At 39.4% G+C, this 27,438-nt stretch overlaps 1 protein-coding gene across 1 annotated transcript; it reads right to left on the bottom strand.

The window, feature by feature from the left end:
• Positions 1 to 327: 327 nt before the first annotated feature.
• On the bottom strand, positions 328 to 25,733 carry WTAP (WT1 associated protein). The gene is made up of 8 exons (XM_032101823.1): positions 25,563 to 25,733; positions 21,474 to 21,511; positions 21,336 to 21,391; positions 16,492 to 16,550; positions 14,662 to 14,789; positions 8,258 to 8,436; positions 3,357 to 3,511; positions 328 to 1,553 (listed from the first exon to the last, which is right to left on the bottom strand). Exons 2-8 carry the CDS (start codon positions 21,501 to 21,503, stop codon positions 970 to 972), a joined length of 1,191 nt encoding a protein of 396 aa, XP_031957714.1. The 5' UTR covers positions 21,504 to 21,511; positions 25,563 to 25,733; the 3' UTR covers positions 328 to 969.
• Between the last annotated feature and the right edge of the window lie 1,705 nt (positions 25,734 to 27,438).

Below are 27,438 nucleotides of genomic sequence, written 5' to 3'. Positions count from 1 at the left end.
TTAGGTACTTCCAGCTTTTCAGTTTGGCTTGTTTTGGGGTTTTTTTTGTAATTGTTAATAAAACCAGGTTCAAACTCCAAGGTTTACTTTCATTAAGTTCTCCTTTCCACCTCCCCCCACCTCCATTTTCTGTCAGTAACAACAAAACCTGTGCAATAAGCACCATGAGGCTGTCCTGAAATTAGTACTAGTATACACCTATAACTTCATGTGTTTGGCATATGCTGTATCAGATAGGACTGACATAGAAACAAATTCAAAAGCAAGTACTATAAATACACCGCATACAAATAAGCCATGTAAAGCCAATGCAGAACAATGAAGAAATTACATTATTAAAAGTTTTTATTTAGGTTTGGTCAGTACAGGTAAGATAATATTGGAGTCACAGAGCAATATGCATCAACAGGATACAACAGTTCTTAAAAACTGAGTAACTATGCACACAATTCATAAACATTCGGTCACCTAAGGAGAAAATGCACAGATGTATGGTGGGAAAAACTGTAATTAACACTGAAACTACTAGAGGACTCCCTCAGTAAGTCCATCTTTTTAGTGATAAAACTACTGTACTGGGCAAACTTGGCAGTCATAAACCCACAGCTATTATGACAAATCTTGAAGGTGGTGTTAAGTATAACAGTATGAGTAAGAATGCCCTTACACAGCACAGGTTCTAGATATACACAGATTTGTACAGACATCATTTATGTTATACTTTATGGAAATAATTTCCATTTCAACTTCACATTAACTCATATAAAAATAACTTGAGCTACACAAACGTCCTTTTAGCAACATTCAACGTAATTAACTGTTAAAATTTCCAAAGTGGCAGAGGTATTGAAGCAAAAAGAAACCCACAAAAAGGCAAAATTGTGACAAGTATGCACTAATTTAAACGGCTTCTGGACAGTATCCTCTCCCAATTTCAAAGACACTGTATAAAAATTTTGCAGAAAAATGTTACAAAACTGAACCCTGCACATTTACACTGGAGTCCAAACCATTCTGGACATGACGAGAACCCACAGTTCTGTTACCTTTCATGCTCACTGTTTTCTCCTCTTGAGGATCATGATTGGAGTCTGTGTCATTTGAGTGGTGAGTGAGAGAGTTTTCACTGCCAGTGGGAGAGTCTACACTTTCATACCCAGTACTGAGCTGGTTTATGTAGCTACCACTTCCTCTACCAGTTCTATCTTCAGAGTGGTTGGACAGCTTATTACCATTCCCTGGAGAAGCTGGGAAGTCATCTTCCGTGCCGCTACCCTCCCTATAAAATCCAGGCCCAGACGTCCGCTGATGGGAGGAGCTGCCATTGCTTGGTCCGTTTGCCAGGCGGCTGCAGTCTTTGCCCACAGCCTCTCCCTGCTCTGTGGGCTCAGAGGATGGAGTCCTGCTGGTACCTGGGTTGGAGGCCTGGGACTGCTGCTGCTGGTACTGTGCCAACTGCTGGCGAGTCTCCTTCAACTGCTGCTGAAGAACTAGAATGGTACTCTGCATACCCTCTACCTCCTCATCAAGCTGGATGATGAAGTCATTCAATTCTATGTAAAGAAAACACATTTGTTGCAAACACTTAGTAGCCCATATATAGCTTGGATCTCAGACAAGAAATTAAAATCCCATAACTCATTATTTTATGCTGAAATTTTTCAGTGAACTATTTCTTAGCCATCAGGTATGCACTGGTTTTGATACTCTGCCTCTGAAGGAGAAAACGCTTAAAAATTGTGGTATCTACCTGTTTTCTATATTGCTATTCAAAATATGTGAGAAAAATTTAATTGCTGGGCAAGAATGGAAGGTATTTAGAAAAAAGCTCAATTACAATAATTAGTATTTTGCAAGTAAATCCTAATGTGTCTTTTGCTCAAGTATAAATCTCTAGCAGAAATACTGTAAAAGTGACCATGAACCACATCCATACGTAACAGATCTGAGTTACTGTCAAACCCTATTCAGTAGCCAAAAAGAAGGAATTATTTTTATCGTATTTTGAGGAGGTTTCAATTCTTACTGTGCTTAATCCTTTAAATCCTTCAAGCGAGGACACGAAAAGACCTTACCAACAAGAGTGTTAACAACCTTCACAGGGTGTTTTAATATTTATGTATCAGAAAAAGGTTTTTACAATTAGGACTGCATTCTGGAACAAAACAAATTTGATCTCAAAACAGTATAAGAAACACTGACTCAGTCTTCAATCCAACTGCACCATCAGTATGACAGAGCAAATAAAATGCAAACTGCTTAATATTGTGAAAATAAAAAAAGTGTTCTTGCTGCTATGGAAAACAATCATTAGGAAAACTTATCACAGGAATATCGATATCTTGATTCATGTATGGGGAAGAAGCAATTCAGTGCTGGAAATTACTACATAAAAGCAGCAGTCTTTAAAGAATGTCTACACTTGCTTCAATTACGTACTTGGTGAATTCTGCTGAAGTGCATTACCAAAATAGTAGTTACTATTCCCACAAAATGACATTATACAGTCATCTACCTTGAGAGTTCTAGCTATTTTATACTGTTACTTTCTCAAAGAGATGAAAATATGATCTATCCTTAAAAATGCAGGACATCCCAGATTTGATGCCGTTATCAAGTTTCTGGTATCTTACAAACTTCACATGTAAAACAAACAAAAAGATATTCAGGTCTATGTGATGTCTAGATAGGTTATATCCCCAAACTTCAGATAACCTACTCTAACATTGTATGAAGAGCCACTGACACTACAAAGAATTTGAGACTGAAGACTTTTAAACTTGCATTTTCCCCTCCATTTGAATTATGCAAGAGGTCAGAGTTTTTAGACAAATTCAATTTAGGTTTACAGTGTCGCAAAATTCAGACTGTAAACATGATGAGATTTTCATTCATCTGAGCTACCAAAGGGAAAAAAAAAACCCAACAGTTTTTCATATTCTTAGGCGTTGTTAAAAGTTGCCAATTTTTTAAAATAAATTCCAAATGAGTCAGAGTTAACAAGAAGCTTTCTGTTCTCAGCGCATGCCTAGGCTTTATGTAATGTTAACAGCCTTCATCTTGCCAATTCACCAGTAATGCGTGGAGTCTAAACATTCCCTATTAAATAGCAAGACTTACAGGACAAAAATCTTGATTTCAAACACCACATTACTGGAGCTGCGAATCCCACCAGCTCCCCCAAAGTTAAGGATTCTGTTTGTTTAACTAAGACTACCAGTTAATACTATTGTCATATTTTACTCAATATTACCCTTTCATACTGGCAAAGATGGTTTTGTATTATGTGTATCATCACAAAATTAAACTTGCAGAAGTGCAAGGCAACTTCTATTTTTGTTAAAAAAATCCCTTACCATCCTGACTGCTTTTAAGTTCCTCACTATATTTCTTCTGTAAAGCCAATTCTGCCTCAAGCTGTGCAATACGTCCTTGGGACAGCTGCCTTCCAAGCTCTTGATTCTCCTGGATAAGCATTCGACACTTCGCCATTAACTTTTTCCCTGTTTGGCTGCAAAGGAAAGAGCCATCTATCACAAAACAAATACAAAACCTTCAGTTATCTTCCTCAATCACAATTACAGACAAAAAGGAGATGCAATTTCTGCATGTCACAATTCAAGGAACATTATGCCTCAACATAATTGTCATAGCAGAAAGTCTCCCTATAGTTACCACATGCTGTTCCATCGCCAGTTGATCTTCTGTCGCTGTCCCACAAAGTGGAAGGCAAGTTTTATTACTGAAAATATGAATAAGCATATTGTACTTTTTCTGATACCAACATCTGGATTATCAATATGCACAATCTTGTATGTACTAATTCTTAAAGGAGTTACATATTTGATTAAAGATGTGCTTTGCAATTCAAAAGAGCAAGGATTGCACAGCAAATTATAAGCAAAATCATTCCCCATTTGCTGTACTAGTGAAATTTAGTAATTGAATTTGAATGAAGAAAAGGAAGTTGCTTGGGGGAAATAATAAATCTCATGTTCATTTTTCATACTGACATCCATTTTTCTTTAAGAGGTTTAAACATTCATTTGAATGCTGTCCAGGTACTCTTGTTTAAAAAACGAGATGTCTGTTTTTCAACTCAGCTTATATGTTTGACAGTCACATGCAGTGTCTGCTTCATGATTTCTATGGTCAGCATTTCTAAAGTACATCTTGTATGGTGAGGAGGAATGAAAATGTAGCTAAATGTTGGAAGGACATCAAGGAAAGGGTATATTATCTATCTACTTCCTTTAAAATTACGTATTTCAGATCATAAGTAATGATCATTAGGCTGTTCAGTTTCTGAAGGAAATGTGGAACAGGTAGGAAAACTTAGTTTGAACTGACAGGATTTCCTTTACTAAATTGGTAACATTACACATCTTTAATCTTCATGATAAAAATCTCATTGTAAAGCATTATAGGAAGTAGTATGCAAATTAATATATAGGCAATACAGCTGACTCCACAAAAGAAAAATTGAAGTCCTCTAGGACTCTTAGTCTGCCAAGTCAGGATAGCATCCCCAAACAGTTCTCCTTTTCATAGGCTCAGCACCACAATGAAGCTGTCATCTTTTCTATAGAAGTGTAAGCTCTGCCAAAACCCCCAAACTTGAACAGTTTTATTGTGAATTCAATAGCAAGACTTGCATTACTTTTCAAGACCAAGAAGGTCATTTAATTTTTTGTATGCTTTTAAACAAGTGACAAATACTGGAAAAAAATTGAGAATTAAAAAAGTAGAACAGGACATTTCTGCTACAATCACAGCCACAGTTCTCTCCTGCAACCAAAATACCCAACCAGACGAATTTAAAACAGCAATTTCCTTAACTACCTTCTGACCACTCAAGCCTTAGACAACTTTTAAGTTCTGCCAACTCTGCCCCATTTAACATTTTTCAACTGACTTTCCCAAATCTTTCAGATGGGCTGCTCCAGAAGGAATCTGGCTGTGTAAAGTCCTGGAGGCCTGAAACTCTGCTAAAGGCAGCAGCCTGTTTTCTTTCTTGATGTGATGTCCAATGCCAGGTCCTTGAAGTTTAAATTGTGCTGACCTAATACAGTCCAAGTCGCACATTTAAGATGCAAGTTTCCTTAGAGATGTTCATTCTGTGTAAAGCAGGACCACTTTGGAGATAACCAATGTGACAGATCCCAAAAGTTATTAGGCAGACATGATTTTTAGCCATTTGCAAATTCCTGTTACTGTATTCATCATCACTACAAGTAGAAAAAGTTTACAATGCTTAAGTCATTTAATGCTTTTCTCTTCACAAACCAACATCAATTGCAGAATCAGCAAGTACCAGTTACCTTGGAATTGGGACAATTTTAGAATCCCATTAATATCTTCAAGTTAATTCCTGCCAAAATGTAAAATATTTATTACCTGTATAGAAATTTGCATAGTTACCTATAATGCTATTTCTTCCCATCAAAATTTTTCCAGATGTTCTGAGCTAGTAGAGAGTAACCCTTACAATTTACAAAAAAGACAACACATTCAAGAACATCAAATCCAATAACTATTAAAATAATTCCTATTAACTGTAAAACTAAGTTCAGCATTGTTTTCACAAATCCTCTGGAACATACAGGCAACAAAACCTGTAAGAATGTAAGTGGTTAAATTTCAGAAGACTAGAATTCGTTTTACTAGGTTTACCGCAAAATGACATTTCAACTAATTTTTATTCCAAGTTTATACTCCGCTTAATGATGGTTAAAATGGCTTAGCATAGCCATTCCTTTGATTATGTGCCCTTTTATTTCCCCCTCCAGACATCAGTAATGTTTATGCTGCACAGCCTTATCTACATTAAGGTCCAGAACTAACTCTGCTTAGGGCTGCAGTTAACTTGTTATCCACCCCAAGAACATCTGTTTAGGATGTGAATAGGACCACTGACTCTTTCAAAAACTAAGCCAGATGCCATGAAATGAGTAGTTGTGTACAAGGATGGGCAATTAATGCTATTAAGAAGGGGGGTGCAAGATGCAAAGAATGAGAAAAAACTACAAATATTTTACATGAGCCAATTTCTTTACCTTTCAAGAAATAAAAACCAGTAAAATCTTAATCCAGTTAACAAAGACAGCCTCAATTATTTACCAGGCAATAACTCTAACTTTCTATATTCCAGCCACTGCATGTATGAATTATGCACATTCACACCACTGACTTAAAATTATATGATGCAAATTATGTATGATGCTACAGAAATAACGTTTTGACACTTGAGTTTGAAAGGAAGTCACAAGTTACTTGTCTCTCCTCAGTTGCACACACATTTAGAGCCTGAGGACTTTAGAAAACAACCAACCTGTATCTAAACGTATTAAATAATTTTCTCAACTCCAAGTTAGAAACAAGCAATCTGCATGGCATGTCTCTTTCAACACATTATAGTGAGCTTTACAAATGGCTTGGTAACACATTGACAATTTATTAATATAAGTCTTACCTCTGTTTTGATGCTAGATCATTAAAATCTTAGATACTGCTATAGCAAAATCATTCCGGATGTATCACTTTTAAAAAGGTAAAATTTTTCTGTGGATTTTTCTTTTGCTGTTAAGTCATTACTCATGCAAAAAAAAATAAACCTGCATAAGTATACTACTCTTTGATCCCGTATTAATCATCTGAAGCACAAACAGTTAAAGATACTTCCAAGTCAAAGTTATTAATGGCATCTTAATAAAAGTCATCAAAACAGTTAGAATACATCACCTTCTGTGACAGCTGAATGTATCTTTTTAATTTAAAAATGAATTTTTTAGGATCAGACTGAGTCATAAAACGTTGCCCAACTGTTTTGAAAAAATCAAAACCTCAGATTACTAAATAGAACTCTATTTGCTATGGGAAAAAACAAACACACAAATGCTACACCAAATCTACATTTTGCTTTACAGACCTCAGATGTGCACTCCCAACTGTCCCAGATTGCTACTCTTACAAGTAACTTGGGACAACAGAACAGAGGCATCAGTAGAGTAGCAAAAACTCCTTCACTGATTCAACCAACAAAAATGCATGCATTTAAGGCTTTTTTGGTTTGTTAAAATACTGACTTCGTTTTCAGTGAACGAGACAATGCAGAAATGACAACCTGTTCAGTTCTCGTTCATCCCAGGAGTTTCACAATACAACAGTAGAACCAGAAGTGTTCCTTGAACTCTATATTACAACTATTTCAAGGCACATTTTATAAAGAAGCACAATACAAAAAAACCCAGGCATACAACGGAATAAAAAACACCCCACCAACACTGAAGACAGTTGCCATCATGTGCCTTCTGTATTGAGCATTTGAGATCAGTTCTTAGTATGAAGATCGAAAAATTCTCATTTCTGCATGGAAACATGCAGTGAAATTCTTATCACAACCAGTTTTTCTTATACATGCTAGTTGTGATCAAATATATATTGCTTCAAACAATTTTAAACCTGCTTTTAGATGGAACGTACATTTTTGTACAGTCCTAATTTTGAGGCGTCCACAGTATTACCAACCATCCAGAAAACAGTTCATTATTTAGCAACAGTGACTTAAGGCTGCATCAAGTGCTAGAGAGCCCAAAGGCTAAACAGGCAAATGTGTACACTACCACTGTTGTGATACCAAATAGCACTCTCATGGCTATTCAGAACTGGTTAGCAAGTAAACTCTTTAATGCAAAATTCACCTCATCAAGTTTTGACCCAGCAGTTCAGTGAACAAGCAGGAAGTCCACAGTCTTATTGGCAAAACTGACTTACAGTGTCTCTAAGTCACTAGGCTCAAGGTTAAGAGCGAAGCATATTCCACTTCTACATTTTACGGGAATTTTACATGTTCAATTCATGATTTATAAGCTCTAGGTTCTCTCTCCTCCAAACTGTCTGTAGACACAGTGTGCCACAGACTTAAGACTTCTGTTTCTCCCTCTATTTTCTTCAAATAGAACAATTTTGCAAATGTCTACATGTTCTAGAAAAGATTTTTTTTCGAAGATGGCCATTTCTTCAGAATAGTCCGACGCTGTCAGGCCTCTGAAGCAAAGGGGGAGAAAAAAGCTGAAACACAAGGTTCATCTGGTAAGTTTTACATTAAGCATTACAAGCTGGACAGTATAAGAATGTGGCTTTTGCCTCAAAACGTCTGAGTCTTGGTGTGGAAACGAGTACTTGGCTGTCCCACCATAGCATTCTCGTAGTGGGACTGTCAGGGAAGTCTTGACTGGGGAGTATTTGTTTTGTTTACCTATCAGGCGTAAATTTCCAGGCACTCAGTTCATTTTGGGCTTGTTCCAGTTTGTCTTTAGTCTGTTCCAGTTCACCTTTCATTTTTAGGAAAAACAAGTTGATGGCTGGGTCCACCATTGTTGATCGCAGTTGGGCAACACTAGGCTGCTGAACTTGCTTGAGGTACTGAATCTGATTCTGCATAAAATAAGAAAAAAAGGCTGTTATTAATACAATATTAAAGAAAAATTATAAGTAATTTTGATACAAATAAGAATAGTCACTCCAAAGTTAACATCAAGATAGCTTGCCTTCTTTCACACTGTAACCCAAAAAACACAGGACAAAAATCACTTGTGCACTCCTTGCACCCCTGTTCATGTACATGCTCACCCAAGCCCCCATCCTACCACCTGCCATGCTTAACCTTTCAAGGCAGATTCCTCTCCAGATCCCAGATCATTTTCTCCATGTCAAATTACATTTGTCAGAACAGTATCTGGAGCATTAGAATGCTCCCTTTCTTTTGTATCTTCCTGCACTCTTTTTGGAGAACAAAGAGCATATGGAAAGAATTATCTGCTTAAAACAGACAGTTAATTCCCACTTAAGTCCAGCATAAATTATTAAGGAACATTACAGCTAAAACTGACAAGAAATATTTACAAACAAGTAATAAAAAGGTTTTATGAACTTCTAAGGTTTTTTGCAACTGCAATAGTCACTTCTGATGCAAAATTGTGTATTTTATAAACAACAAAATTTAGAAATATTGACAGCAATTAAAAGATTTTGTTCTCTTTCAATAACCACAAGCCAAAGGAGTTACAATTTTATGTGTTTAGAACCCAGACACTTGCAATAATCAAAATTTCAGAAGTAATAACTGAGAGGTTTTCTTTTAAATATAGTATTTATTAGTCAAAACTTGAATGTCTATAAATGGGATTAACTTTAGGTTTCTTAAATTCTCATCCTATCACAACAGACATTATCTTGAATTGTACTAGGCATACATGTTTAGAATCCTGCTAATCACCAATATCGCACCAACCTGCACAGAATGTGTTAATTCCTAAATTCAATTTATTATGCTCCCCGTATCATACGCATTTCTTCATCAGCAAGAGGTGACCGGAGTTACCTGACATTAAAAGACATTAACTGAAAGTCAGGTGGTTTGCTTCCTGGGCAGACAGTCCTGCAACCAGACTTGAGAGCAACAGAGTTTCACTGACAAACCCTAAAGGGAAAGAGTCTCCCTGCACTCTTTGCTTTTACATGGGCCAACAGCACGGCCAGAAGCACTGACAGCTTAACTATGCTCCTGTACATGCAGTTACTCTGTTACGGGGTCTTTATATGACAGTGATGAAAACAAAGTACAGAAGCCCTACATACCTTCAGTGTGCAGTAGCAACCTCAGTTACTTCTAAATTGAGTATAATGTGTTTTAATTTATATATTGTTAAGCAGCAAAAATTCCTGGATTTTATTTCAAGTACATAGTTTCAAAGGTACTGGAAGAACTGAAATATTTCCTTTGACACATTAATTTGGTATTATCGAAATAAAAATACTTAGCTACTTAAAAAACCTAGAATCATCATACTTTAGACTTTAAATAGACAAACTTTTATGTATCCAGAAAGAAATATAAAGGGAATAAAGGACTGCATATAAATATTTTCAAGAAATAAAGCACTCAAGAACCCACATACAAACATTGCCTAGAAACAAGAAGTCCAGATTAAGGTTATGCTAACATTTCTTGGAGGGCATTTTACCCCATGGGTCCTTTGCCTCACTGAATGCGCAATATGCTGCTCACTGAATAAAGATCAGTTTAATTCATTGTTATTGATGTGTATTTTCTAGCCACTCGATTCTTCTGCTGCTGAAGTATTTCAGCAACCTGTCAATTCTTTGTGATGGCTACAGCTAGTAGACAGTGAAATGGACAACTTCACTGGCAACATATTTCAGAAATATAATCATGATACAGCAACACTGTTTTCAATCCATTTTTAAACAGGCATCACAAGGTAGGGGGGGGGGGATAAGGCCATGTTCCTTGTCTTACTAAGGCCCAGATTCCTCCCTCTTCCACTGTAAATCTAAAAGCTGCAACAGATTCCTTGAATCACTAACACATAGAATTGCTGCCACTGCTCCTCAGTCATGCCAGAAATGCATTTAAACACTCCAGGGGACTCAACCAATGCTGCGCAATCCCAATCTCATTGGGATCTCTCCAGCTCACACTCCTGAGACCAGCAGATGGCACCTGCACAGGACTTCAGCTCAACCATCATTCCTAAAGCAGTCATGTAGAACAATTAACAACCCTTGCTCATTCCATCCCCAAACTTAAAACCATTCTTTCCCTCCACTTTTTCCAACTCAAATTTTCTCAATCCCTTCACAAGTGCTTCCTCCAGCTGTAACTCCAGAGTTCTCATCTGTAAGGCTGTTCATCCATGAAGACCTAGCAACCTCCTCCCAAAATGACCTTTTCCCAAAGCAAGCCCAAATGTCTTCCCTTTTCTGCCTATTTCCTGATTATGTTTGTCTTCCTGCTTAGCCAGTCCAAACCTCACATTCTTGCTCCCTCTAACCACTTTCTGGTATGCGTCACCTCCCACTGATATTCAAGGTGGTAAGGGTTAGGGAGCAGGAGAGTTTGCCTGCAGTCAGGACCAACTTCAGGCTACAGCTGAACCTACAGGAACAGTCATGTCCAATGCCAGACCCCAGGGAATGCCCACTCTAATACCTGAAATGCCTACTGACTTCATATTCCCAAACATGAAAGCACACACAAGTTGGTATTTTTCAAAAGCCCATCAGATGGACAAGCAGGGCTAATTTTCATGAACAGAATAAAAACCTTGGTATCAGCTTTCTCTCTGTTCCAACCCAAGGCAGGACAGCACTGCAAGCGGTCCATTTAGAGGACATCAGGCTGTGTGTTTTATTTGTGTGGATTTTTATCTTTTTGTTAAAGACAGACAGTAACATTTTCAATCCCCTAGTTCCCACATTCTTGGAAATAGTTGCATGCTTTCAGCTGAAATCATCCAAAGATAGCTACAAGGAACAGACTCTAAACATGAAGAATTTACAAAACAGATCACAGGTGCCTGAGAGAAAATGTAAGCAATCTAAGTGAGACCAACTGTATATCCTTCTTATAAAGAACGAGTAGGAAGGAATAAAATGCAAAACTCAGAAGAGAAAAAGCACAACAGAGCAGTAACCTAAAGCACAAGAGTAATGACTATCTCGTGCTACAGTCCAATTGCACCCACAGAAAGTTCCACCCATTGTTATCTGTTCCATAAAAACCATATTTGAGCAACAAGTATTTCCAAATGTCTATCCACTTATTGACTTACAGTAACTGTGCAGTAGCCTGGGAGGGGGTTAAGGCCTTTCCCTGAAGTAGCATTAACTTTACCACCACCTCTGCCAGAAATAAAGCTTTATGTAGAAACCATAGCCAATACCTTACCCACACTTCCCTAAGAGCAGCAACCTCTTTTAGGTGGTTGTTCCTGCTGGAGGAAGGTAGCTCAAGGCTACTGCTGACAACAGGGCACACAAGATGTTCAACACCTGAACTTCAAGGCAGCCCTCAGTCACCCTAAAACTGTGGAGTAACTTTGCAGCACCTGTCACAGACTTTTACTAAGCTGCTGGCTCTGAAGAAATCCATATATTCTCCTGCTAGACTCAGCACAGAGCACAAGAGAGAATGGAGCTATGCGCTCCACTCCCATTTCTTTCTTCAAGAACAGCACTGATACAGAATAAGGGCAACGATTCTGCTACTCCAACATGCACACCTACACTTTCAAGATGACAACTGGTGATTTTCATAAGCTAAAAACACAACAAAAAAGCTACTATTTTTAAAAAGGGTGAAAATTAAAACACCAAGATAGAGCTCATCACATCTTATTTTAAAACAGAGCAGGTGTATTTTAACAAGCAAGGTGTTCTACACAAGTAATCAGAAAACTCAGTCTTTGACAACTACTAGCAGTTGAATATGGTATGGTATTAAGTTTTTAACCATTTAAATTTGATAGCGGCAAGTTTGTAAGAATAAAATGTCCCAAAAACAAATCAGTAGTTTTCATGAAACTAAACACCATAGATGCTCAGTCTTTCTAATTAAAATGTGACAGGAAACACTGAAGGCTTACATATAAGTGTTACTGGTATATTTTACGTGTAAGTATGGATTATAAAAAATGTTAACTCTAATAAAAATATGAAAAAATTGTTTTATGGATTAAAATTAGGCATGTCAAACAACAGCCCACGGTGAATAGTTTTTATTAAGTGATTTAGCAACCTACAGCTTAGCTTTGCATCTTATCCAACACGATCCTTCAGACCTTCTTGAAACCATGTGCATTTTTAAACTTGAAAATACTTAATGGTGACAATGCCTCCGTTATAGCTTTTACACCTCTTCTTCAAGGATGCATCTTCCTATTTCCATATACTATGGAGATTACAACCTTGGTGTTTGTTATTCTTGAGTCAAGAGCAGGAAAAGTATGAGCCACCCGAGTGTGTGGGCCTATGTCTGTTTTTTGTTTCTTTTTGGTAGGTTGTCACCCACCCTTTTTTCTTTTTTAAAATATACTGAAAATAAAAGCTCTTCAGAAGTTCTTCTGTGCAGATGTTCTGGAAAGAGTATGCAGCTATAAACATCTAACAAAGTGCAGTCAAAAACCCCTATAGTCTTCATACTGTCAAACTCAAAACATTAAATACTTTAAAGTTTATAACTTCAAGGGATGAAGAAAGGTAAATACCATACACATGAATTTGGTTTTGGTGAAAAACATACATTTCTTTTTATTTATTTTTAGTATTTATTGGTTTAGCTATATGCCTGGGGAGGTGATCCTTCCACTCCACCTGGCACTGGTGAGATATGTGGGGTACTGGGTCCAGATCTGGACTCCCCAGTACAAGAGAGACGCAGACATATCAGGGTGAGGCCAATGAAGGGCTGTGAAGATGATTAAGGGGCTGGAGGATGTGACACAAGCAGAGACTCAGAGTGTTAGGGCTGCTCAACCTGGAGAAGAGAAGGCTCTGGGGATGTTATCAATGTGCATAAATACCTGACGGGGAGTAAAGGAGGCAAAGCCAGTGGCGCTCACTTGAAAGCACAGGTGATAGGCACAAACTGAAATACGGGAAGTTCCACTTAAACATAAGGAAACACATTCTGCTGTGCCAGTGGTTCAGCACTGGCACAGGTCACCAAAGAATTCTGGAGTGTTCATTTTAGGAGATGCTTAAAAGCCAATAGTGCATAGTCCTGAGTAACCTGGTCCAACTAACCCTGTTGTGAACAGGCAGGCTGGACTAAAACTCCAAGTCTCTTCCAACCTCAGTGATTCTGGGCTTCGTTTTTTGCCACTGCAAAGTTTAATCTCCTCTTTTTTTCCCCCCCCTGTTTAAAGCACTACTTACTGTGAACTAAAGTGATCTTATGGTCTTAAGAGCAATGAAAGCACTGTGTACAGAGTTCAGTCACACTACTATACCTGACAGCTCTGAAAACCTTCAGGCAAAAAAGAAAGGAAGACTTAAAAAAGCAAAGGAAAGTTATAATACTAGTTATTAGTTTTGCACAGAGCTTGTATTTTTCTTAAGAGAAGCTCTGAAGAGTGTATTACTGAAACTAGCAATAAGCTTTTTACAATCCTCTCAGAAACTGCCAGATTCAAGGAGAATGAAAATTATGTTAAGGTAATCCAAAATGAGATAGCTTCAAGAAACCAAGGCTAAACACAAATGAAAAAGTCACAGAACGTTGCCAGAAATAAAGGAGAGAGAAACAAAGATCAACAAAAAATGTATTTAGAACATTAGTCATTAAGCAGAGCTGCCAAATTTCAAAAGAACTTTGAACAAGTCAGTAGCAACTTCACCTATCCAGCCAAACAGAGGCTTACAAATACCTTGTTATCCAAAGGCAATATAAATATCAGCCTAAAACCCCCTAAATGAAACCAAATAAACTCAATCACATCCTTACATTTTAATTTCTTCCTGACTCTAATGATACTCAGAAGTAACATTTTTGTAGATATGCACAGTAGATAAATGCTAAAGGAGAGTAAGCATGGCACATGCAAGAATTAGCTTGAAGTAAAAGCCCTTCCAACCACAAATGCTGCTGAAAATCAACATAAATAACTAATATTAGAAAACCCCCACACTTTAAGAAGTGATCTTTACTAACTCGATAAAAGCTAAAGTACCCTGCCATTTCTTTAAACACAGAAAATGTGATGCTGTAGATCCACAAAAAACATAGCACATAGTACTGGCTCAAAAGCTGATATTCCTGTTGCAGGAGTATCACACTCATCCTTTCTAAATACTTACAGTACACTCTTGCATCTCCTGTTCCTTAGTTGCCAGCCTCATCACCAGAATGTTTTCTCTTCGGGCAGACTCCTGCTGTTGCTGTTTCAACTTCTCTTCAGATTCTCTCAACCCCGTCACATCATTAGCTAATACAAGCAACAACACACAAAGCATGTTTTATACTACCCTCTCATAGAAAGTTTTTAAAAGACAGCTAAAAGAATCTGAAGACCAAATTCATAAACAGAAGTCATAAACAGCTATGCTTTTTGCAGTCATGTTAATAACTAGCATAAACAAAAACCAATACATCATTAAGTATTACAAAAACTTGACAACAGGTGGCTTTAAATCCATACCCCTGGTCCTTCTTTAAGACTTACTAGAATTTTGAAGATGTTTCCATGTTTATATAGGAAATAACTTTTAAACTGCTAGCTTAACCAACTATTATTACAATCTGCAGTCTGAAACTTGGGAAGGTGGAACTGCCCAGGTATGTGTAAGAAGAGTTGAGGCCAGGGTGTGGGAGGAAGAAAGTCTGTACTCTGGCAAAAACCAATCTACAATCTGTAAAACAGTGCTGTTTATGGAAATCCTCAAACTGGTCTCAACACTCCATGAGCAAACAGTAAGACATTCAAGAACATTCTGTCACAACTAGACTTCTGATCCATGAACATTTATGAAAACTTATATATGAAATATGAGAGAAGGCAGCACATTTCCAAATTACTCAAAAACATATGCAAGCAACCCAGTACCAACTGTATACATTCACTCTGCTACTTGTCATGTATAAAAGAATGAAAAATTTGAATAGTTTAGATTTTCATTTTTTTCCAATTCCTTGAGAATAATCAGCTGCAAATATAACCTGAACATCACAAATTGCTTCAGAACAATGATTTCTAAATAATTCTTTGCAGATAATTCATTAACACTGACTACTATGGCTTGTGTTGTTTCCAAAATCAAGAAACTGGGAATGTTGAAACAACTTATTTATCTATGTTTAGACAGTTTGAAATGTGAATGGAATCACCTGCTTCTATTTGCTATATTTTAGTCTCTCCAAAACTCAACACATCATGAGACAGCACTAGAAGGATGTAACAACAGCAAAAGAGAGGATATCCATCCAGACTGACAAAAAAACCCCTTCAAACTCAGTGGTACTACAACTTCAAGTATTTAGACTGAAGGGGTGAGTGGAAAACAGGAGAACACTCCATCTCTAGCTGCCAACAAAGCTTTTAAAAGTGACTTAGGACTGGTTGTTCAGTCATTCCCAAAATGTATTCATATTTTCTCATTTCGGAGTAGGATGTTTTTCCCATATTATCTTCCAAAAGACCACGTTTTAAAGACCATGTAAGAATGATCAGATCAAATATTACTTGCGGACTCATTTTAGACATTTACTTCTAAACACTATTTCCCCTCCAAGTCTTACAATCCTGTAAGACTACTAAAGGCACAGATATTCTTGGGAGTATTTTGGTAGATAAAGTTTCCTTTCCTAACGGTAAAGTTCTGAAAGTACACCTATTTATAGGGTTATGCTTTGAAGCTTTTCCCTGGCCAGCAGTCTCAGTCCTATAGATGCAAAAATAAGACTTTTTAGATGGTGTGATAAATTTGCAACTGGAAAAGAAGTTGATAAGAAAGCTGGGAGAGGCTGAAAACCTACAGTAGAAAAAACAGGGGCTATTTTCCTGACAAGTAACTGACATAATACATTATTATCTCTTATTTCTAGCACTTTTAGAAAGCACAGATACTACTTGATCACTCTGCTTTATACATTCAGATAACTTGCATCATTTTGAAACCCAGCTAACTTACAATTAAGGTCTGTGTACTTGCCCTCCAGAGCTTGCACATATGCTTCATACTGTTTCCACCTGTTGCAGATGTAAAAAGAAAAAACAAGAATTTTCTGAAGCTCAGTTTATAAAATCAAGGCATCTCATCCTAAGCTTTCAGAGTACACACTGATAACATAATCAGAAAATGTCAAGAGAGAATTACAGAATTGCACAGAAGACAATTCTAGTTTTAAAAAAGGGGCTTTTAATCGTGGAAATAGTTAAATCTGCTTTGTATCTCAGAAGAATAAAACAGTAGCCGTGCATTACAACACTTAAAACTCACATCTTAAAAATTAGTAATTTAGACAAACACTGGAATCAAACACTAATTACTTTGTTATTTTTGTAAAGTACCCTATATATATATATCCTATTCTCATAGAACAATTCAAACAAAATTCTGTAATAAAGTGTGATAAAAATACAAGATTAACTATGTTACCAAGTGAACAAGACAAGCAAAACTGTATTATAACACTAGAAATGGTGGTCTAGGTTAGGCAGTTGTATCAGCTCATTCAGGTTAAGACCATTCTCTGATTATATTCATCATCCATAAGCCAAACAGTTCAATAACTCTTTGAAAGCATGTTATTTAGGCAATTCATCTGCAGCCAAAAAACATCACTTAAAAACAGCATTTTATACAAACCATCAAATCAGTAGCAAATAAAGTCTGCCATAAAGTTTAGCATGGAATGCTTTATGAAAAAAGTTCACAGCGTGGTGGTTTGGGATTTTTGAGTAGTACTCTGCACTTAACTATGTGTGCTCCTCTTGATGGTACAACTGCACATTATAAAGCAAATTCATCTACTAACTTACCACTACAGAAGAAGGTGTCTGTTCCCTCCTCCCCATCACCTTCTCTCCCTGACACGTATTTTATGCCAGACTCATCATAACTGCTCTATTTTAAGTCTCTAACCTACACCACTACCTCAACTGAAACTGTAAAATCTACCTCTAGGTAATTTTGACCATTTAGTGAATTCAAACAGCTCATTAAAGGGTCTAAAAAGCATCAGAGATCTGTAACAGAAAGCAAGATCACACCACTGGGAAAAGGAAGCATGTAGTATCTTCCTTCAAGCAACAACAAAATTTTACATTTCTTCAGCTGAACATGAAAACAGCATGAATGAACTCTCAAGCTCTGTAAGAGAGCAGAAGTATTTCTACTTAACCCTTAAACTAACCTCTCTGCTCTAAGAAGTTTCACCATTTGACCATTAAAAATTCTGTTTGTTCAGGAGATTTCAATCTCCCAAAAGTAAAACTGAAATGGTCTACTAAACAGCAAACCTAGTAAGAATAACCTAGTTTTACATTTAAAAATTACATGCAATAAAACAATTGGTCTTCAAATACACAGGACTACTTGACTTTTAAGTTACACCTCCACAGCCCAAAACCAGTAATTCTACCAAAATTGTGACACCCCCACACTCCTGTAACATACAGAGCAAGTGAAATGAGGACCTGAAACACAAGTTATGTAGACATGACAGACCTCTACCTGAAAAAAAAAAGAACCCCCCAAATAACCACCCACAAACAAATCATGCAGCCTACGGTGGCCAAGAATGCTATAGATAACACCTCTAAGTCACCTCTCAACAACTGCTAGCATTTAGGCAAGAACTAAACTCCTGGAAAAGAAAGCCTAGATGGCACTAGGCCATGTCATGGATTTGAAGTCATATGCCCACCAACTCTTCTAGAAAACGTTAACTACTCAGATGCGGTATTTTGTCAAAAACCTGGTGAAGACACTTGCAGTTCAAGCAACTTGTATCGGGTCTGGCTGAGACGGAGTTAATTTTCCCCAGAGCAGCCTTCACTGTGCTGTGCTTTGCACTGGTAGCTGGAATGGTGTTGGTAACAGATCAGTGTTCCACCCACTGCTAGGAAGTGCTCACACTTCATCAAGGCACATTCTCCAATATTCCCCCCTCACCAGTAGGCTGGGAATGAGCAAGATCTTGGGAGGGAACACAGCTAGACCCTTGACCTCCTTGCCCCGGATTATGCCTTCCAGTACACCTGTAGAAGACTAAGGCTCATCAGTGAATCTGAGTGGAGGAAGAATGACAAAGGCTAAAAGCCAGCTTTTTTTCTCCCATCAGTTTGCTTTCCACTCAATATGGTAGTTTATGTCCATAATCTGATGGTTCAAAATTAATAACCTGAAGAGCTTCACTGAAGCGCTACTTGGAAAGGCACTCAAGAACACAGACAGCAGAACTGGGAGGACACTCCTGAATCTATTCTACATTCAAGGGATCACAGTCTCACAAGAACTGGAAGGTAACTGAGCAGCATTACGTCAGTTGCTTAATTCCCTTCGTTCTCTAACAATATTAAGCAGACTTTATAAAGGTAATTTGAAGCTATGAAGTCCTAAATACTTTTTCTTGAAGCACCCATTTTTTATGCTGCACTTTGGGGTTCACCGCAAATGACAAGTAGTTGGGAGCTGAGACACACACTGCACTCAGGCCATTCCAAAAAGGACTGGCTCTAAGTCCCTGTTGACTGAAGTTCACTAAAAACACTGTATTTCCTCAGAAATGCTTGTGCATATCTGAGTGCTTCAGTGTTTTACCAGCTAAACAATCAGGGCAATACTGATCAGATTTTTAGCTATGATCCACAGAGTATTTTTTTACTGCACTCCTGGCTCTTCTTTCTCTCAGAAGCTCCTACAGTCAAGGTAAGTAACTACTGCACTGAAGAGGGGAAAGACTAAGATGAGTTCACAGCCATGAGACAAGCAGAAACTCAAGGTCAGATCTGAAGTCTCTCTGTTGGGTCCTGCCCATGTTCAGTCAACAAAAGTTAAAATGAGCAAAACTAAATTATGTACTTCATAGAAAAGAACAGTAAAACTGGGACTCATGGCACAGAAACTGACCAAAAAAAGAGAGAATCTTTTCTACATACGTATTTCATCACTGCAATTGTACAGCAATGTTGACTTACTACCTAAAAGGCCAAAAGGTGATGACACACGTCCATCTTAAAAAGCATTTGCCTCACCAAAGCATGGACCAGAAAAATACATTCCAAGTCTCAAGACAATCTAGTGATCAGTACATGCTTTCCTAAGTCTCAAAGCAGTAGAAATGACATTGATTAAAATACATGTGTAATAATAGTATTTTATTCCAGCCTACAGATGAAGCCAGCAGTTAGTGTAATAATTGCTAGCTTTATGTGAAATCACGATTAGAGGTGAACTTACTAGAGACACATAATTCACCCCCCCATACAAAAAAACCCCCAGTGTTTGAAAGACTGATCAATGCAAACTAATGAAATGGACATGATCAAAACAGAATTTAAATTTCAATTTCTGGGTATACTGAACAGTCATTCTCCTTAAATTCATCAAGTGCCCTTTCTGAAAGCATGTTAGTTTTTCTACACACTAAGATGATGATTCAATAGTAACATTGCTGTCGTTAGCAAATTCCCTTCTGCCTCCTTGTTAACACAGGTGAGCTGCTGACATACTTTACCTCCTTGGGTGTATTCCATCACATTCTTGAATATATGTTGGAAATTCATCACTTCTACAGCATCAACTAATCATTGCAGTTATAGAAACTGATTACAACTGGCAGCCTTTTTGTGTTTTCACACTATCAGTCAGAGAGCAAGTGGCACAGAATCTATGCTCTGGTACCTTTCACATGAATTTTATTGCAGGAAGTAAGGGCACGGCTTTGAAGACTTAGGAGTTTACTACTGCCAAAGATAATCTTGAGGACAGAAATTTCTATGAAAAGGATCACAAGGCCAAAACCACTTATCGAAGAAGAATTTTTTTCTTACTGTTTAAATAAATTCTTCTTTACTACCCAAAAGACTGGATACTCAGAGGAAGACAGAAACCAGTTTAAGCATGTAGAGCCAGACTGTGTTCACTCCCTGGAAAAAACTGTCACCCCAAAAGTAGCTGGCAGGATAGTTTACCCAGAAGGGAGAGTAGCTGATCACCATGTACATTAAGTGTTGCATATGTAACCCTGTGTTTCTACACAATTTAGTCTTTGTTCTATGAAACAGCAAAATTTACCTTGAGACCCTCATAATGCTAATAACTCAGCGTACAAAAAGCCAAGAAATAGTGTTTACCAAAATGCACAGACTACTCCAGCAGATGAACAGATGCCCCACAGATGGTTAGTTTGGATAGCTCCTGGTTTACAAATCATAAAGTTCAGGCATACACAGACAAGCAGCTTGGGACGGTTTCTTTAAGCAGGTGGTCTGGGCAACAGGATTCCCTATAATTGCTTTTGTGGTGACATTTAAGCTTTCTAAAACATGAAAAAGATGGCCAGGCTCTTCCTTATGAAAGTTCTAGGTGATGGAAACTCTTTTTAACATTTTTCTGTTAATATTTGAACATGCTGAGAAGACAATTGAATGGACTGAGAAAGTGCAAAACATACTGGAGAAGTAGAGAGTTGACATTTTTCTGATGTTTAAAGTAACTTGTGATCTAGCAAGGAATCTAAGCAATCATATCTTCTGTAGCTACAAGTAAGAAAAAAACCCCACTCCTACTCATGTTTTACAAAATGCTACTAAGGATTTTGCCTCTTGGGAAAAAGTGTTCCCCCCCCCCCCCAAACTACAAATAAAAATACTTGAGGCAAGAGAACAAATTTACAGAAGAAATGTATCATGAAACATGTAAAAGTTTTTCAGAACAGGATGCTAAAAGACAACAGAAGAGTAAATTCACACATCTTCCACTGAAAGTTCACTAAAATGTTGAGAAGGAAAAAACACTTTTTACGTTACCTTAGAATAAGCTCATCTCTAGGTAAAACCTTAAAATCTGCTTCACTAAGGCGAACCTATGAAGCAAAACAAAAGCATAACTTATCAAGCTGTCATGATTACCTGGAAGGGTGAAGTCACAAGTAATTTTACACATACCTTCTTTGGGAGAGGTTCTTCATTCGTCATTGTGAACTCTGAAGGGAGAGGAAAAAAAAAAAGGAATTTTATTTAGTGTAGTTTCTAGTGTACATGGAACACTGAAACAGAATCTTGTACTTCTAGCCTTAATTTTTTTAATTTGCAGTATTACACCACTGAAATATTGATTCCACACAATGCAGCAGCAGAGTACAAAACAACACTACAAGTTTGCTCCTGTAATCTAGATATATTCAGATGCATTTTTTCTAAAAGTTAATTAAAACTTTCTATTTATGTCTAAAAAGCCAATCAGTAATCAATTCTTCCTATTTAACTAATCAAAACCTCCCAGCTTTGTATCAAACTGACACGTAGTATATGTCTACATCTACATAACACTGTATTTTACACAGCAGATAATCAGGGTCTGAGGAAAGCGATTTATACTACTACTCCTCCTCTTTGGAATAAAAGAGAGTAATTTGTGAACATTACACGTTCTTGCAAGTACTTACATGCTAAGATTCTAATAAGCAGGAAGTATTGTTATTTTAAAACCCATGTAAATATTTTCAGGAAAAGATGCAAAATAAATGGCTTAGATAGATCATCAAACTGAGTTCTTCTAGTGCATACAGAGAACAACAGGACTGCATTCTGCTAGGTTAAACATTCACACTGCCTTGAGTTATATGCCTCCTTATCTCAAAAAGCAATAGACAGTATTTTCTAGAACTATGATTATGTAAAATACACGGAGTTCATAAATCTTACAGGCATTCAAGTAATAATGAATGCAAGGTTTCCTAGAGGCATGCATCTTTGCAATATGCTTTCCAGTGGAAAAGCTGCACATAACTTTAACAGTTGACAAGCATATAAAGCTGCACATGTACCAGGGAAAGGATGTGTCAACTCCTTGGTTGTGAACACTTAGCTTCCAAGGAACAATGCTCTTAAGTAGGAGATATTTTATTTTCTCAATGATTTTTATGGATTACCTTAGTATTTTCAGAATGACTCAATGAACTAATTTAACTTTTCCAAATCCTAAAACTGTTGGTCAGTAAGACGAGCAAATACATTCCAGCGAAGTAGAGCCTTTTCCATCTACACTAACTGACACCACTGACAACTACACAGCACCCTACCAAACAAGGTCCTGGTTAACAACAAACAAAACAACCAACACTCACTCCCTTCCTATAATAAATGCTGACATTAGAACCCACAGAAAGAAAACATTCAGTAGAAGCATCTCACTAATGAATGGCAGCTTCCGGCTGCTAGGTTTAGTAACACGCAGGCACATAAATGCTTCCCTAAACTTGGAGGTCCCCCCCACTCCCACCCCCTTCCCTCCCACTCACAAGAAGTTACTCAAGCATTTTACTTTAACTTCTGCATGCAGCTCATTATTTGAGACTGTTTTACCAAAAACGTACCTTAAATGCAAAATACAAGTGTAACAGACTACTGATACAAATTGCCAGTGCCCAACTCAGCCATTCAGAGTAACTTGAGAGTGAGTACACAGGGAATGCTTGTGACCCCTGTATTTAGGCTGCCACCTCTCCCACAGTAATTTTCCTAAAGATTTTTAGAAATTTGAACTCCTTTGGAGTTTGGAAGTAGTCTTGAAGATCTCAGCTAGTGTTAAGTTTCTTACAGAGAGAAACATGCTCTTCAGATGTCCCACACAACTACAGCTAGCTCTGATTAAATGGTGCACACATTACATCAAGTCATTACGTGCGTGTTCCTCAAAAAAGTACCAGAAGCACACAAATACCAAAATATGTGAATTTGCCCAAAGACTTAGCTTGTAAATCCTGCTGCAGCATACAGCAATTACAAATATATGACGGCTGTCACAATCATGACTACAAGAATCAAAGGCTGATGTTTCATCCAAAGGTAGTCAACCTTGCATCTCCAGACCTGACACAAAATTCCAGCACCAGACCAGGCTACTCTAACCTCTACACCCAGCACATCACCATTTACAAAATCACCTTTTGCTTTCAGACAAGAGCACAAAAGTGAAGGCTGAAGTTATGGGCCACTGCATTAGAAGCTACTGTCTTACTGCCACCTGTTATTATGTGCCATGATAGAACCACACACTAAAAAATAAACACACACTAGTGAAAAATGTTCTGTAGGTTATTCTGGAAAAGTTAGGTTACTATTATCTACAGATAAACACTTAGTGCTCTTTCCACACATACGAATTTCAACTCACTACTGCCCTACAAAAGCCTTTTGGGAACCTGGAGTAACTTACCAGAAGCTTAGACGTTTACTACTGCTGTATCCCTGCTATCGTTGTGCTCCATGTTTCTTCTCAGAAACATTAGCAGCGCCAGGCTGGCTACAGCAACTGTCACGGTGATTTGCCTTAGTTTTCAGTTAACGACCAGGTGAATCTGTATGCTACCGACCACAACAGTGCAACTGAAATGTTCATTCTTTGAATTTAATACAGTAACTTCTCAAGCACTGTGCATCGAGAGATGCTTCTTATCACACAGCTCTCCTCTAAAAGAGATCATCTCTCTCCTACCCATATCAGAAATATCTTGCAAGAACATGATGAAGTGTTACTTTCCACAATAAAAAGAATCAATGTAAACAACATTCCTGCATAACTGACTGGAATTAACATGATTTTATTTTGTGATTTATATTATGAACAGCTTAACTGTACTATCCTAACTAAGCACTTTCATGATTTTGCAGAGACAGTGGCTGCCACACACCACTCCTGCATTTCTGCTCCTGGCAACAAGCCACATAAAACCATACTCCATACTTAGAGCAACACTGTCACAGGCACTGAAAGAATTTTTATGAAATCTCAGTGGTTTAGGCTTTTATGGCAGTTTCAATTAAAAGAGATGTGAAATGGGGAAAGCGCATTAATTTTAGTAACTCTGGTAGAAGCCCGCACACCTTTTCCTACAAGGTTTATAAAACACAGGATTTAAAAACTTCTTAGAAAACCTCAGTGAACAAAAATACCTAAATAATATCAGGTAAGAGGCCTTACTAGTTATGCCCGAACTGAGTCATTTTAATGATAAGAAAAAATAGTTTCATGGGGAAAACCCCAGCATGGGCTCCCAGCTCCCAAAGCACGTACGCGTGTGCATATATATACACACGTATAATTTAGAGAATCACAGAATCATTAGGGTTGGAAGGCACCTCTGGGGATTACACAGTCCAACACCACCCCCTCCGCCAAGGCAAGATCACCTAGAGCAGGTGACGCAGGAACATGTCCAGGTGGGTGCTGATTGTCTCCAGAGGGAGACCCCATGACATCCCTGGGCAGCCTGTTCCAGTGCCCTGCCACCCTCAACGTAAAGAAGTTCTTCCTCATGTTGAGGTGAAACTTCTTGTGTTTTAATCTATGGTCACTGCCCCTCGTCCTGTCCCTGGGTACCACTGAAAAGAGTCTGGCACCATTCACCTAGCACCCACCTTTAAGATATTTGTATGTATTGATGAGACCCCCTCTCAGTCTTCTCTTTTCTAGAGAAAACAGGCCCAGCTACCGCAGTCTCTTCTCACAACACAAATGTTCCAGACCCCAATTAGTCTTTGTGGCCCTCCCCTGAACCCCCTCCAGCAGCTCCTTGTCTTTCTTGTACAGAGGAGCCTTTTGATGTCTAAAAAGAAAACCTTCACAGTAGCACCGTAACTGGTCAGCCCTCACACTCGCCTCAGCAACCGCGGAGGTGCCGCCCCCCCCCTCCCGCGAGGCGCAGCCGCAGGTGTTTGACAGACCCAGCTGCTGTGGCCGCCCCCCAGCCCAAGCAATGTCCGCCCCGCCGCCCTCGCTCCTCTCCAACAAGGGAAGCGATAAGCGCGGCTCCCGGGGGCGCGCCGGCAGCCCAAGGCAGGGGGAGGAGGATCCCGGTCGCGCAGCCAGGCCAGGCTTCGGGGCCTCGCACAAAATGGCTCTAAGTGCTTCCGCTCCTCCCCCCCTGCGCCCAAGGTGAGGGATGGAAGCGCCGCTGGGGTTCGGCACCCCGGGACCGCGAGCTGCCCGGTCCGTATGTCCCGCCGGGGCGGAGCGCCCGCACGGCCACTCACCTCCCGCCCGCGGCGCGGAGGCCCCGCGCCCCTCGCACGCCGCTCGCCTGGGCCGCACTCCGCCTCACATCGAGCGGGGGCGAAACGCCGCCACCTCCGCGCCTGCCGCCACCAGCTCCGCTGCCGCCGCCGCCGCCGCTACCACCAGCTCCGCGGCCGAGACCGCCGCGCCCCCCCCCCCCGCCCGAGCTCCCCCACGCGCCGCTCCCGCCCGCTCTTTATTTGCGAGTTCTCTGCGCTACAAAATGGCGCCCAGGGAGGAAATGAGCGCCCGCCCCGCCCCGCGGGCGGTGGCTGCGCGCGCACGCAGCGCGGGGCGGCGGCAGGAGGCGCCGCAGCGGTGCCGGGTCGCGGTGCGGGTACCTTGGGCTGCTTGTGGGGCGGCTACCGCGGGGAATCGTCGCTCGCCCCGCCGGGAAGCGGCGGCTCCCGCGGGTTATTAGAGCGCCGATTTAAAGACCGTCGGTCAAACGGGCCGCGCAGCGTTGGTATCCCTGGGGTGCCGCGCGGCCTCCTGCCGGCGGGGGGCGCTGCTGTCCGGCCGGAAGGGGCGAGTGGCGCCGTCTCCCGCCAAAGCGGCTGAGGGGAGCGGGAGCCCGGCGCCTCCTGGGTAAAGCGCTTGGCGCCTTCCCGGAAGGCTGGCGGAGAAGATGGGATATCTGGGAAGGAAAAGTGCGCGCAGCAGTAAATAAAGTGCAAGATGGGTGCCGGGCTTGTCAGCGTGACTGTCGGGGCTGCCTGCCCCCCGGCCGCCGCTCGGCGGCGTCGGTGCGAGCCAGTATCGTCAGTGGCTAATGAAAGATAAAGGACTTAAATTTCACCTGCCTCCAAAGAAATGAAACATCCGTTTCCTCGTTTGGGAATAAAAACCAATAAAGTACAGTTTGCCCTTTATTGCAGTCTAGCACTGAGCTGGTGCTTAAATAAAGTTCATCCTTCTTACCATCCGTAAGCTTCACATTCTGCAAGCTGTGCTATTGGGTAAATGCTTCTGCCTTTTGCCGGCAACGTCGTAAAGTTGCTGCAGGCTAAAATAGTCTGTCAGCTGGGTTGCACAGATGAAACTGATTGTCACTATGTCAGTGCTGAAGGTGCTCCAGAAATCTCTCCTGACTGCTACTGGTAGCAGAAAGAATATAATCACTACAGAACAGAACCCAATGCACGTGGTCCAATATCCACATGTATGTGTATACATGAATATACAGATTTTTTTCGGTGAGAACTTAAAACGTTTCAAAACCACGCTACAAGTGATTTGATGTGGCTACCCAAGGTAGGGTGGTAAGGTGACCACAAGGAGAAAGGACCTGAATAAATTCCTTTGAAGTCTTACCTCATTTAAAAGTGAAAAGAGATACACTGTGATTATTGTACACTGTTTCCTGCTTCTGCTTTTCTTGCAGGTATTTGTTTTAAGCATTCAAGATACCAATTAACAGATGAAGCCATCGCTGGATATGGCAGCATGAGAGATGCACTGTAATATTAGAGTAGGCCTTAATAAGAACATTAATGTAGCAAATTGACTTGATTTCCTCATGTGCAAACGTAAACATTACAGTACTAAAAATGCACATAAACCAAGCAGGATAAGAAATTGAAACTTTTTCTACATAAAATAGATGCAGAGGTACACTCAAGGCTGCTTCTATTCTGTGTATAACATACCTAACATTTTCTGTCTATCAGTGGTGATTTAAACTCAAGATCTCCCAGTATTTTGTCTAGAGTTTGGCTACTTTCTGTTACGTTCAGAAGCCAGACCTCCTTTGTGTCTTCTTAGTAGTACAAATAAAGGGTCTAGCTCAGATACACTCTAAGGAGTGGGATGGTAAACCTTCCACCATTGTTTGTGTTCATGAGCACGTAGAAA

The sequence above is a fragment of the Corvus moneduloides genome, chromosome 3 (assembly GCF_009650955.1).
Source record: "Corvus moneduloides isolate bCorMon1 chromosome 3, bCorMon1.pri, whole genome shotgun sequence".
Lineage (NCBI taxonomy): Eukaryota > Metazoa > Chordata > Aves > Passeriformes > Corvidae > Corvus > Corvus moneduloides.
Note: the sequence above shows the minus strand (reverse complement) of the source record. Positions and strands in the feature narration are given on the sequence as shown.